General features: G+C 34.4%; 2 protein-coding genes across 6 annotated transcripts; both read left to right on the plus strand.

Moving 5' to 3' along the window:
• Positions 1–608: 608 nt before the first annotated feature.
• LOC107009151 (pentatricopeptide repeat-containing protein At4g19890) lies at positions 609–5777 on the plus strand. 4 transcript variants are annotated; one of them, XM_015208426.2, is made up of 5 exons: positions 609–2847; positions 3045–3151; positions 4190–4293; positions 4991–5160; positions 5496–5777. In XM_015208426.2, the coding sequence occupies exons 1-2, from the start codon at positions 717–719 to the stop codon at positions 3062–3064; spliced, it is 2151 nt and encodes a 716-aa protein (XP_015063912.1). In that variant the 5' UTR covers positions 609–716; the 3' UTR covers positions 3065–3151; positions 4190–4293; positions 4991–5160; positions 5496–5777. The 4 variants fall into 4 exon arrangements, with proteins under 4 accessions (XP_015063912.1, XP_015063911.1, XP_027769935.1 ...); XM_015208425.2 differs by having other exon boundaries at positions 4991–5777; XM_027914134.1 differs by having other exon boundaries at positions 3045–3107; positions 4991–5777.
• Positions 5778–6825: 1048 nt separating this feature from the next.
• On the plus strand, positions 6826–12210 carry LOC107008843 (glutathionyl-hydroquinone reductase YqjG-like). Of its 2 annotated transcripts, none has more exons than XM_015208037.2 (7): positions 6826–6956; positions 7028–7085; positions 8117–8341; positions 8423–8599; positions 8692–8916; positions 9028–9156; positions 11618–12210. In XM_015208037.2, exons 3-7 carry the CDS (start codon positions 8129–8131, stop codon positions 11849–11851), a joined length of 978 nt encoding a protein of 325 aa, XP_015063523.1. In that variant the 5' UTR covers positions 6826–6956; positions 7028–7085; positions 8117–8128; the 3' UTR covers positions 11852–12210. The 2 variants fall into 2 exon arrangements, with proteins under 2 accessions (XP_015063523.1, XP_015063522.1); XM_015208036.2 differs by having other exon boundaries at positions 6844–6956; positions 7004–7085.
• The last annotated feature ends 2521 nt before the right edge of the window (positions 12211–14731 follow it).

Here is a 14731-nt window from a genome sequence, read left to right on the forward strand (position 1 = left end):
AATATTTTCTTTTTCATTAGATCTGCAAAAAGTGGTGTCATTCGGAGACTTTTAGTTCTAATAATAAAAAAAGAAACTTGAGTACTAGAGATCAAATTTAGTTGAATATTGATCACCTCAATTATCAATTTTTCCCAAAAAGTTATAGTTCTAACGACATTTTCACTTTGCAAGGTGAAGATTGTGTGAAATTAAGCTCCAACTCCATTTGGTTGGTTAATTAAAGGAGAAAAGCAGATCATGTCTCCTCGTAGGCTCACACTGTCTTAACATTGTTTCTTTTAACAACAAACACAAGTCTCATTTTTTTAATTATTTGGATGATTTTTTCAACCGGTAGTAAGATTATAGACTTTTTATGAGAATAATATGAATTGCATATGTTTTGAGTGAATTCGCTAATTTTTTTGGATAAATTTTAATAGAGGGATGAAAGTTATTAAGTTTTAAATATTTGAAGGATATTTTTTTTTTATTTTTTTATAGGTATAATTTAATGATGTTGTTTAAATAAAACATATAATTTAAAAATGTTTTTAGTCAAAAACTCGGAAAAAAGAAATGGTATAAATCCAAACAGTGGGTATGTATTGTGCCCTGTTGTGTCCTCTATTTTGGGCGCATGCTCAGCGCGAACTGAACCTTGCAGCATCTAATTTGAGCTATTGAAATTTGAATCTATTATTCCAACAATCTCTCAAAGCAAAGCATTTTTCATGATTTCCTTTGCATTTCATCGTCTCTACAGACTTCAGCATTTTACAGCTTCTACTACACTCCTCAATGGCCTCCTTTTCTCCTATCCTCACCAGTTCTTCAACTTTAATAGCAACCCCTTTTGGCGCTATACCCAATTTCATTCTTTTACAACAAACCCACTGTCTTCTGATTTTGATTCAGTTGTCAGAAGGGTCTGTTCTTTAGTATCTGAATCATACTGTAAAGTTCAAGAAAATACCCATTTCAAATCTAGACACCCCAAGTTGAAATTGCCGATAGATTCTGAGTGTTTGACTCAAGAACAGGCTATAACTGTTGTTGCTTCTCTTGCAGATGAGGGAGGGTCCATGCTGGCATTGAGTTTCTTTTATTGGGCAATTGGGTATGTGAAATTCAGGCATTTTATGAGGCTTTATATTGTTTTAGCTATTTATTTGATTAAAAATGGCAACTTTGAGAGAACCCATGAAGTGATGCATTGTATGTTGAGGAATTTTTGTGAAGTTGGTATGTTAAAGGAGGCTGTAGATATGGTTTTTGAGATGCAAAATCAAGGTTTGGTTTTGAATGCTGGGAGTTTGAATTCTGTTGTTAGTGTTGTTACTGAGATGGGACATGTTGAGATGGCAGAGAAGGTGTTTGGTGAAATGTGTGACAGAGGGGTCTGTCCTGATTCATTTTGTTTCGAGTCTATGGTTGTTGCTTATTGTAGAACCGGAAGAGTTGTAGAGGCTGATAGGTGGCTGAGTGCAATGCTCGAAAGGGGGTTTCTTGTTGATAATGCGACTTGCACTTTAATATTGAGTGTTTTCTGTGAAAAGGGGTCTATTAATAGAGTGTTGAGTATTTTTAATAAACTGATTGAATTGGGGTTGGCTCCAAATGTTATCAATTATACGTGTTTGATAAATGGATTGTGTAAGAAAGGCATTATTAAGCATGCATTCGAGTTGTTAGAGGAAATGGTTAGAAAAGGTTTGAAACCAAATGTTTTCACTCATACTGCATTGATTGATGGTCTTTGTAAGAAAGGCTGGATGGATAAGGCTTTTAGACTATTCCTAAAACTTGTGAAGAGTGACAATTACAAGCCTAATGTGCATACATATACAGCCATGATAGCTGGATACTGCAAACAGGAAAAATTGAATCGTGCAGAGATGCTTCTGAGCAGAATGCAAGAACAAGAGTTGGTCCCTAATGCCAACACCTATACTGCTCTCATTGATGGGTACTGTAAAGTTGGAAACTTTGATGTTGCTTATAAATTATTGCGTGTGATGGATGAAAAAGGCTTGGCGCCAAGCACTTTTACGTATAACGCGGTCATTGATGGCCTGTGTAAAAAGGGAAGGGTTCAGGAGGCTTATCAGATGCTGAAGAAAGGTATGCAAATTGGAATTTCGCCAGATTTAGTGACTTACACCATTCTAATGTCTCAGAGCTGCAAACTAGGAGATAATGGACAAGCTTTTGCTCTTTTCAGTAAGATGGTTAAAGCTGGTATTGGCCCTGATATGCATACATACACCACATTAATTGCTGCCTTGTGTAGGCAAAAGAAAATGAAAGACAGTGAAAAGCTCTTTGATGATGCTGTAATTTTAGGTTTGATACCTACCAAAGAGACTTGTACTTCCATGATATGTGGATATTGTAGAGATAAAAATGTGGCCATGGCCAAGAAGTACTTCCAGAGGATGGGAGAATATGGTTGTGCACCTGATAGCCTCACTTATGGTGCTTTGATTAGTGGGCTTTGTAAGGAGTCAAAGTTGGATGAGGCTAGAGATCTTTACAATTCAATGGTTGATAAAGGGATTCCCCCATGTGAAGTTACACGGCTGACTGTAGCTTATGAGTATTGCAAGAACAATGAACCAACCATCACAATGGGCCTCTTAGATAAATTAGAAAAAAAACTTTGGGTTCGAACTGTATCTACCTTAGTCAGGAAGCTTTGCAGTGAAAAGAAAGTGAATGTAGCTGCTCTGTTTTTCCATAAACTGCTAGACAAACAGCAGAGTGTGGATCGAGTAACTCTTGCAGCGTTTATGTCGGCGTGCTATGAAAGCAATAAATATGACCTTGTCTCCAGTATGAATGAGAGGATAACAAAAGATTTTGGTAAGACCCGTATGCTTTTATTTCACTTGTTTTGCTGTCCATATTCTTGGGCTGCCTTGCTTTATGCGGGTGCCAACTTACGTGCACTCTTTGCGTTGGTATTGCAATTATTTTGGCCCTTTTTCATGCTAAAACTTTTTATTTTGAATTGGTTTTGTTTACATTCAGCATATTAATTTTGATTTTCACTTACCCAGGAGAATCTACGGTAGAGTGACCTTGTGATTTACTGAACAACAAACCAAAAGGCTATTTGGCAGGTGTGCAAGTAGCAAGTTAAAATGATTGCTTTATCCTCTTTAAGGTTAGAATCTCTCTGTAATTCCCATAAATGAGGATTCAATTTTCTGCACTAATCCATATCAGATTAGATTTAGTCAACACAACAGCAAGAATTTAGAAAAGCCTATAATGAAAAGATCCTTCCACCATCCATCATGTGGTATTATTTTAGTTCCTTGATTCTTTTAGTTACCATTTCAATCTTTTAAATTGGGCGTTTCTTGAATAATTATTCTCCTAAGCTATTGTGATAGAAAAGATACTGGTAGGTTTCTTTTGCTAATTGTTGATAAAGCTTCAAATGTTTTTGTTTCTTATGGGGATTTCAGAACACTACTTAGTGGGATCATCTTCCCAATGGAATCTTAAAAGAAAACTAAAATTATGCTCTACTCATCTACCGTCCAATTTGATAAATTTAACTTCATTGTCACTATGTTTTGGAGAAATAGATTTTTTTAACATATTGTTATTTTTCAATTGCGTGATATATGTACTAATGATTAGAGTTACCTGTATAAACATGTAGTTTTCTGGGAAAATGTCAAATGAAAATTCGAACTAATATAGTAAAAGTAGTTTGTTATTTCTTTATACAATATCATTTCTTCTATTATCTAAATGAGTGTGATTTTATAGCTATATAAACTTATAGTTCATTTAGGTTTTCCATATGCTATCTTTAGTTCGTAAAAATAAAAAATTCAACTTGAATATTGGGCGGTTGACTCTCCTATTTCATGTCACATTATTCATTCAGGACAGAGGGATATTAGTCTATATCAGCTTGACTTTGTGGAGATTTGGTGTTTGAGTCATTGACAGAATGATGTCAAGTAATTTGGGACTAACTGATTTAGAAAGGATGCAAGTTTGTGCTGTTCTGTGTTCACTCTAATTGAGCATGCTTTATGAAAAGAAATACAGGAGAAAACATTTTCACCTTTTTAATATGACATTGGGATTTAACCTTTCCTATCTTCACTTTTACTTTGGCATTTTAAACACTTTAATTTTTTTATCTTCAGTACATGTAACTCAGCCATTCTGATATTTGCAGATTGAGCATTAAAGCTGTCCCCTCACATTTACTGATTTGAACTGAAGTGCGTAGCTTTCTCAGAAGTCTATATTGTTGGACTATGTGGAAACTAGCTGCCTGTGGTATGTTGACCTCTACTCTTCCTTCTTATGCATTGTCATGTTAATAATTTTGTTATTCTAATGTAGATTGTAGAGGACCCTCTTTCTGCAGTGTACACTGTTGGATATTGGTGTTGTTTCCCTCAAGTCGATTTGATGTTCCTGAAATCGTGTTTTTGTTTTTTTCAAGAAAAATTCATAGTTAGTTAGGTTAAACTATGTTTTTCTCTTATCAGTAGTAACATTTCATTAAAATGAGGGAAGCACTAAGATGGTGCTGAATATTTACAGCTACATACTAAAACAGTTCCTTGGAAAAACCGAAAACACCAAGATAATGTGAGCAGTATGATAAGATGTGAAAACACTGGATCAGATCTGAAAGCAATGTGTGGAACTATCTTCGCCAAGCTTACACTCGGTTTTTCATTTAGAGTGTTGGTGCCGGGAAGTTTACCATTCTGTTTCACCTTTGCCTAGTGTCTGCTGAATTTTTAGGTCAATTTGAAGAGAAATGAAGAAGTAAAATCAGTTGATAAAAAATAAGTTAGTCTTAATACTGAATACTCCAACTTGTATAGTAAACAATAAAATGTAGAGAAGTGGGACATACCATGCTGCTGCAATTTTGGCCCAACTGGAACGTGCTTAAAGAAATGAAACCCAGCTACAACAGTCCTAATCTAATTTGTCTTGTCTATTTTTTTTTATCATGTAGATCTTGTGTTGAGGCAGATGGCCAAGCTGAGGAAGATTCTTTTCCATGGCAAGTTCTTGAATGGAATTCTTTACAGCAATGACGTGCTTGAAAGAGAACCTCTTATAAACCTCCCCTGATATTAAAAGGAAGTTGACAATTACAGAAATGTTCACAAGTAGGAAAATCAGGTATCTTTCTTTTCCTTTGATGTTCACAATCATTGTTCAGACAAGATTGAGAGATGTGGACAAAAGTTGTCAAAAAGCTATTATACTGCGGGAGAGATTGATAGGGAGCAGTTATTTGACAGTAAACAGCAATCACCTTAGTTTTTCCCTAACGTACGAAGATGTTGGCTAGCTCACTATGGAGCTGTCAAGCCATATGTAATGGAAGGAGATCCAGGACTGTTTAGCTGCTTGTACAGATTGTGGTTTTGGTTTCTCGTTCATTTAAATTTTGATGTATAAACCTCTTCCGCAAGATCATGGTTAGAGAAAGTCCTCTGGTGTTGTCATTGCAGATTCTTGAGATTGGACATTACCAAGGATTTCCACATTCCAACCATAAGTTCTTTCTCCGTCTCTCACCGAGTTTGTGAACAAGCATTTTTACCAAGACTGGTGACCATCAATTGTATGTAGTAAATGAAAAAATCAAAACTAGTTGAGCCTCTCAATCGTTATACTGGGAAAATTGTTAGCCAAGGGTACTTGAAGTGTATATAAAAGGTATCATTACATTGCCTTATGAATGTTGCTGTATTCGTTTTTATCTTTATTCATTTCATTCTTCCTTTTTGGTACTGTTAAGAACATCATGTCTCACTTTTTCGACGTGAGGAGGCTTGATCTTTGACCTTTACTCTGGCGAATATTGTTAGGATCGAAATAACTAAGGCGTCATGTGGAAGCTATCAAAATATTTTTAGGACATAATGAGATGATAATGGTAATCAAACAAAGCATGTGGTCACTAATGATGTAATAAGTGTCAAATAAAGCAAAATTAGAACTTTGGTATTTTATAACTTTTGTCTGACTTAATACATAATTCCATTATGTCATCATACATTTGCCACACATCATTATTTATTTATTTATCACCAACTAAATTTGCCATCAAATTTGACCAACTCAATAACAAAGAAATTTATTTATGATTTCAAGTTTGCTAAGAAATCAATTATCTTTTACTAAAAATACTCCTAATAAAACCTTCTAGTCAAGTCTACTCATTCTTCAAAATTAGTCAAAGATGATTAAATTACTTCTCAAAATAATACCCTTCACGAGAGATTATAGATTTGAGCCCTAAAATAGGAAGTCATATTTATTACAAAACATTTTATGATCGACGTGAGATTTTTTGACACAAATTCAAATTTAATCAGATTTTCATACACACTAAATGAGAAATCAAGTTGAAAATTTTTTAAGACAAATTTTTAAAATGTGCTCAAAATTTTATGACCAAGCATATATTTATAGATGATATTTTAAATTTTGATCCACAATCTATTATTATGTAACACTTTTCGTATTTCGAGATTCAAATAAGTAAATTTTAATCATAATTTTTTCATAGATTCTTTTAACATTTTGAATTATCAATTATTGTGACTTATAATACTCTTCACTTAGTTTACAAATATATAAATTTCATTTCAAAAAATTAAAAAAATACATACTTAAATGTTCGATCAAAATTAAAATAAATATAAATTTCATTTCAAAAATTAAAAAAATACATACTTAAATGTTCGATCAAAATTTAATTATTTGATTCTTAAAAAACAAAAAGTATCTGATAAAATAAATGGAAGTACTAGAACTTATGTCACCAACCAAGAGAAAAAGGACAAAACAACATAAAATTTTCCCACTTACTCTCTATGAATGTATAGGGACAAGATCATGACTAAAGGTGCCAGTTTTCAAGATTCATAGTATCAACAATAATTAGCAATAAAATAGACTAACAGGTACCACTTTGCAATTTTTATTTGATCATTTTTCATCTATATATAAGTATGAATTTTCCTTTTGTAAACAGAACAATCCAACTACAAACACTGAGGCACACTTGTGTATTTCAACAGCCTTCTTTCAAGGTAAACAACTTTAATTTCAGTTCTTAATCATTTTTCCAGGTACACCATATGGGGTAGATGTGTTTATATGCACTTCTATATGTTGATTGGAGTTATGGGGGAAGTGGGTGTTTCTGCTTTTCTTCTCTGTGTTTGAGGGTTTTGTGATTTTTGAAACTTTTTATACAAGATGGCTAATTTATGATCTTAAAGGAATTCTTGAGTTTGTGGTTTACTAGTCTAAGATATGTTTGTATGGTGATCAAGAAAATGGAAAAAAGAATGGATTTTTATGTTCTTTTGTATAACTTGTGATTGTGGTACTTTGAAAAAAAGAATGTGTCTAGGGGAAGGGGAAATGGGGGAGTCGAACTCTCGAGGAGGAAGTTTAGGTAGTCAATCAACTGAGCTACTAAGATTTCCCGTATGATTTTGGTTCAGAGCTTTAGCTGATTGTTTATTTTGTTAAGAGTCTGAAAGGGTTTACTGTTTTTGAGTTTCTTAGGTTGATTGCTAAGATGGTCACTCAATTACTAATAATTATAGTTATTATCTAAGAAAGTGAACAATTATTAGTTGAGTGACCATTTGAGAAATCAATTCGAATTTCTTGGTGCCCCTTTTCAGCAATTTGAGCAGGGTCTCATAAAGAGAAAAGGATAAGAAAGGGGATTGGGATTCTGAATTTATAGTGTTTTGCGAGATTGTAAGTTCATGTGATGAACTATGAATTGTGTCTGTGCAAGAATGAGAAGGAATTTCACTAAACGGAAAAGATAAATACAACAAGCAATGCTGTAACTAATGTACCGAAGCGGAGACTGTATTGTCTATTTTCTGCAGAGTAGGTATATTTCTCTGTACAAACAGGAACATGGAGCATATGTTAGTGTTATTCAATTGGATATATTGACTGCGTCATTTACATTTTATCTGAATATTTTGTTGAGAAAATGTCATCTTCTTTAGATGCGGTATCATGTTCATTTAGGCTTCTGGTAAAAGAGGATGAAAGGTTATACTAACTTTCTGCACTTACTGGTTGTTTCCAGCAAAGTATACGAATGGCTCGTTCCGCTCTGGATGAGATGTCAGCAACGGGTGCTTTTGAGAGAACTTCTTCAACCTTCCGTAATATAGTCTCAAGGGAACCCGGCTCAGTTTTTCCAGTCGAATCTGGGAGGTACCACCTCTACATATCATATGCTTGCCCATGGGCATCAAGGTGCCTGGCTTACTTGAAGATTAAAGGCCTTGATCAAGCCATTGATTTCACAGTAAGCAGTTGAATGAACTACTTGTATCTTGGACTCAAGTTTGGACTCCTAACAATCTGTTTCTTTTGTGTTGGCTTGCAGTCTGTTAAACCTATTTGGGAGAGGACGAAGGACAGCGATGAGCACATGGGATGGGTTTTTGCTTCATCAAGCACCGAGGAAGCAGGAGCTGATCTTGATCCTCTTAATGGAGCCAAAAGCATACGGGAGCTGTATGAGCTTGCAAGTACAAACTATTCTGGGAAATACACTGTTCCGGTATTGTTTATCAATAAATAGAATCTTTAATAACATTTATTTGCTTGGTCTGTTCATATTTTTATTGATTGATGGTCTGGTTTTTCTATTAGGTTCTTTGGGATAAGAAACTGAAGACAATCGTGAACAACGAGAGTGCAGAAATAATACGCATGTTTAATAGTGAATTTAATGATATAGCTGAGAATGCAGCTTTGGACCTTTATCCTCCTCATTTGCAATCCCAAATCAATGAAGCAAATGACTGGATATATGATGGAATAAACAACGGAGTGTATCAATGTGGTTTTGCAAAGAAGCAAGAGCCTTATGATGAGGTAATCAGAAATAGACTACAGAACTCGAAGCCGTTTGCTAAACATCTTAAACCTTATAGAACTTCAATCAGTTCTTTCTGAGGAAAAGTGATTACCTTTTTGTCCTTGCAGGCTGTGCAAAAAGTATACAAAGCTTTGGACAAATGTGAGGAGATACTGAGCAAGCAGAGATACATATGTGGAGATCAAGTGACTGAAGCAGATATTCGCTTGTTTGTCACCCTGATTAGGTTTGATGAGGTTAGTGAATGTTCCCTTAAGGTCAAAACTAAATTATTATCTTAGAAATATTATCAAAGTAGGCACCCAAGGGTGTGGGTTGAATGTAGTGGGTTGAAAATCATAAGGTCATAAGTTCAAATCACTGAGGGGGCAAAACTGCTTGGTGATTTCTTCTTATTTGTCTGGGCTTTGGTGGACAGAGTTTACTCGGTACCTATGGTGGGAGATAGCAGGTACTCTTTGGAATTAAAAAACAACAAATATACCAAAAGGGAAAATTCTGAGGGGATATTTAGGAAAGAGATAGCTTGTATGCATATTGATTTGTGTCTGGTATTATCACTACATTGTCATTGGTGATCAATTGGCTTGAGCTATGTAGCGTAATCCGATATGTTAGAAGAGACAGCAACACTACAGAAAGATGGAGAAATAATCATTCCAAATATAACCTTGAGTTGTCTGAAAATGTTAAAGCTTCATATACTTCTTTTCCTACAACTTCAAAATTTATTGATGTGGCAGTCTTTCCTTATGGTGTGATACTTCAGTACTTACCCTCCGTGAAGTGCATTGATAGTTGATCACTAAAACCAGTTAATCTTCTCATCACTGCAACTTATAATCTGTGAAAGAGTAGCAAGATGTTTGTCAAGTAGTCACGCTAGGTGTTCGAAAACAGGCCTTCAAATAGCATCGCCCTTTTGTCTGAAAATGTACCTCCCATCTCCTAAGAATTGTGTCTTTCATTCACTGAGAGAGTACCCAAGATTTACAAAGATGACTCCGTCACTACTTTAATTACCTAGTTAGTGGAAGGGTGATTCGTACATCAAGAAAAGAATTAGTAGCTGTAATGTAATTATTGATCTTCAATAGAACAATTCTTTCCACCAACAAGGAAACACAGAATAAAAGATTGCAATATATTAGTCCTCTGAATTTTTGCTCATGGACTGTGAATGCTAAAGCTTTGGATTCCTCCTTTCTACTGCAACTTCCAAGTTTGTTAGTGTGGAAGTCATCCCCTGCATAGTGAGAAAATTACATCTGTACATAGTGTTAAATTGACAATACTTGCTACTGGTCAATTAGAAGGTGGAACTTAGTAGTACCGAGCAGTAAGCGAGAACATATACACTTCAAGCATAGGCTCTATAATAATGATGAAAGTGAAGTGAAATTAGACAGAATTGTTGTGTCTATATGCTGAGAATTCAGAGATCTAGGCTCGGCTTTCAAAAGAATAGCATGCTATAGGGAGATTGAAATAGAAATTGATACTAGAGTGTTGTATGATTGGAAAATATCTAACAAAGTGAAAGACAAGTTTTACAAAATGGTGCTGAGACAATGAGACTAGCTTTATTTTTATGTTTTAGTTACTTCCTGATGAGTTACATTAGAATGAATATTAGACCCTTAAGAGCTAACATATTCACAAGATCATCCAATGGTTATAGGTAAAATATAATTATGGATATTGTCTTGATAATTAGCTCTCTCCATGTTAGCGAAAACTAAAAATCAAGAAAGCTATTGAATTACAAATTAAATAAACTTAAAGGAAAAAAAAACTCAAAGTATGAAATTACTTTTCATTGATAAATGCTTGGAGAAACCTCGAGGCATTTGGGAGATAATAAAGGAAAAAATTTCAGGTGTGAAAGTGGGAAAAACGTGAAGAGATATTTCATTTCCGTGGGTGTAATTAATGCTGAAATAGCTCCTTGCCAGGTGGCTTAAAAATGGACTTTGGAAATTGATCCAAAAATACATTTAGCTAGAGTCTAAATAAGAAATAACCGATCAGAAAGGATTTAGGATTGGAACTGATAGATGCGTGTTTAGGATTTAGAATTTAGGAATTAGATAGAGGAAGAGATAAGAAAGTGCATAGGCTCGTCAAGTAAGATAGAAGAGGATCCGAGATCTAAACTTAGTGAAGTATATTAAAGACAAGAAAATCATGAAATTGATGTAAAACATACATATGCATAAAAGAGAGCTAAATCTAAGATTAGAAACATATACAACTTATCAATTTCTATATTATAAATACAACAAAATAATGATAAAATCATATCAACTACTAATAACATTTTTGTTAATTCAAATATTTGAGCTTTTTGGACTATACAATTAAATTCATATGCTGGTGATATGAAAACAATAGGGTAGATATTATTGAAAAATGATTGTTCGTAGATACATGAGCCCATGTCATTTGCGACATACATGTAAGACTCAGCAAATACTTATCAATTTACAGAGAACATAATAAAACAGATCTCTTCTCTAAAATATGTTTAAAAAGAACATTCAGAATACGCGTTGTGAAGTTTCTCTCTGAATATAAATTTTATGATTGCGTGAGCATGGGGGAAATACTTACTGTGGGCAAATTAACTGATGTAGGGCTTTCATCCCTTTCCTTCCATATCCGTGTGTTGATCGAAGTTGTGTTTGATAATTACAGGTGTATGCTGTCTACTTCAAGTGCAATAAGAAGCTACTTCGTGAATATCCAAATCTGTTTAATTACACCAAAGATATTTTCCAAATACCCGGCATGAGCAGTACCGTCAACATGGAACACATCAAAAGGCATTACTATAGGAGCCATCCTAGCATCAATCCTTTCGGAATCATTCCCCATGGTCCAAATATCGACTATTCCTCTCCACATGATCGAGAGAAGTTCTCTAAGTAGGAATGGTACATAATCTGGCATGCATTTCAAAGTTTGGTCATCCTTTTCACCCCTTAAGGTTCAAGGAGTATGTGAAGTTGCTACAAGTACTGATGCTGCCTCAATCTTCGGCTTTTTACAGCGTAAATTATCTAATAAGCGATGTAAGTTGTGCTAGTTTTTTTGTAAAGTGAGGAGTTGAAACGAGAGCTTCTGCTATATTTACCGTTTGTTCATCCTAAAAGTGTTTTTGTGGAGTTGCTACAACTTGTAGTTTCTCATGAATCTCAGTTTTATGCATTGTTGAATTATCTACTAAATAAGAGATGTAAGTTGTGCTAGTTTTTTGTAAAAGCAAGGAGGTAAATGCGTTACGTGTTTGCTGCTACGTCTACAGTTGATCACGTTGCTCCTTAATGTAGGAATAAGGTCTACGTACACACTACCCTCACCAAACCCCACTTGTCGGATTACACTTGCTTTGGTTTGTGTTTGCTGCTACATTTACTGTTGATCATGTTGCTCCTTAATGTAGGGATAAGGTCTACTACGTACACATTACCATCACCAGACCCCACTTATCGGATTACACTTGGTTTGGTTTGGTTTGTTTGTCCTTGTTGCATTTAAAGGAAATCAATCTTGAATTTGAAGATTCAAGGGAAAATTAATTAATCAAGTCTTTAAAAAAAACAAATTGTTATTGTATGATCAATCTGATAACATGTTTGAAATCAAGTTACTTCTAAAATATTAGTTTTTGGGTCATTAACTCTTTATAAGAGGATAAAATTCATCAATATTCATATATATATATATGGGAAACACATTATATTGTGCAATATGCATCAACTAAAACATGGTTAGGTGACACTGTGCCACAGGGCGGGCTGATGTGGATGAGTCAAACGGACTAGCAGACTTCTAGGCTAGTAAACCTCTACACATGAGTGCGCCTCATCTGTAAGGAAAAATACTATTTGGGGCATAGTTGGGGTTCACATGGTATTTGAGGCTTGATGTGGCCAAATTTGACGGATAAATTCATGTGGGCCTAGGTCCAAAGCAAACAATACGTGTCATGAATTTGGATTGTGACAAATACGATATTATGAGAGTCAGTGCTCCCCGATCAAGTTTTTAGGTTAACAATTGTTTTGATTTTTGAAGATGGTGATGTGCACATAATACCTTAGGTGAATTGTACGTCGAAACGATGAGTGGTTTGGATTGTTCAACCACACAAAAGAAATCCCAAAATGTATTTATCATCATGAGTAGTCCTACTAGCTCCTATCATACATTACTGTTATATATAACTTTCACAAATTTGACAAGTTCAAATATATTTATTAAAATAATGGCTAGATCCAAAGTTTTGATACGACATCGTCTGCAAGAAAATTACACTTTCAATTATTATTTCAATAGTTCCTCCAACTTGCTATTTATGTACAACAAATTTAAAAATAGATATATTTAAATTCACATAAAAGTTGGATGGACAGGAATCATTGACTTGTCTAGAAAGCACAATGTTTTAGAAGAAATATCAAAACCTTACTATCAACAATCATTTTACACATTTGATATATACCTAAAGTACGATTTGAAATCCTAAAACTTCTTAGTATATCCCTTTAACGAAATATACATTATCTCAGTATCGAGATAGAGTTAAAATTCTAATTATAGATTTGATAAAATTCAATAATTTAATTGAAATTCAGTATTTCTATTAAAAGAAATCACTTGTATATGATAATTTACCTAGAACTAGTGAGTTATCCTTTAAGAATACTAAATTCATTAACTTAAAATTTTGAATTTTTCTTTTATCTTGTCCACTTTTAATTAAGGAAATTATATAATTAGCTAGCTAGTGAGATCATATAATGTAAAATCAAACTTCTTTCTCTAAGTTTCAACAAAGAAAACTATTTTATTTTTCTCTGTTCATAGTCAAACAGTAATTCACCCCCATATCGAGTAGTCATAATAAATCATGAACTATTCTCATATTTAGTCGGAAAAATATGTAGTCGTGAAAAAAGAATTAAGTGGAATTAGTGGTGGCAAATGCGGTTTGGATTGGATTAGAGTAGATTAAAAATGAATCGAGCTTAAATGGATTGGATTGCAATCCACATATTTATGGATTAAAAAAATGGATTAGGTAAGATATGAATTGAGTTTATTGGATCCAATCCACAAAAAAAAAAAAAAACTTTAAATGTTTAATAGATCCGAATCTTTAATTGAGTTATTTGAAATCGGGTATAACAATAAAAAAATTTTATCTAAGAGTGTTTGGTATGGAATAAAATCTTTTTCTAATTTTCTTACATTTGATTAACTTAAATACGTTAAGAAAAATAATTTTCAAATACACCTATTTTCTCCTAATTTCTAAAAAAATGACTTGCCTACCTAAAGTGAGAAAAATATTTTCGAAAACTTTCTTTCAACCTCACCTAATCTATTCAAACCCCGATTTGAGATTTGACCCCGACACCATTAAGGGGCCCGAATCCTAACTCGAGACCCCACCTAAGACCTGATCCCAACTAAAGAATAGACCTAAATCTAGACCTAGGACCCAACTCTCAGCTCTACCTCGGGACCCCAACTCAGGATCTGATATGACCCCAACTCTTACTCAGAACCCAACTCCTCACTAAGATCCGACCTCGAACTAAGACCTAACCTGACCTCGATCCAAAACCATACCTAACCCTTGACTCGAGATCAAACTCTTCTCCTTGACGTCAACTTAGAACCCGACTCTCAAACTCTGACCCTATACTCATCCGCGACTCGAAGTGGGGTAGGGTAGGTGGGAGTGGGAGTTAGAGGGGTGGGGTGGGTGGGTTTAGCAAGGGAGGTGGGAGGTAAGAGTTA

Source organism: Solanum pennellii, chromosome 2, assembly GCF_001406875.1.
Source record: "Solanum pennellii chromosome 2, SPENNV200".
Taxonomy (NCBI): Eukaryota; Viridiplantae; Streptophyta; class Magnoliopsida; order Solanales; family Solanaceae; genus Solanum; species Solanum pennellii.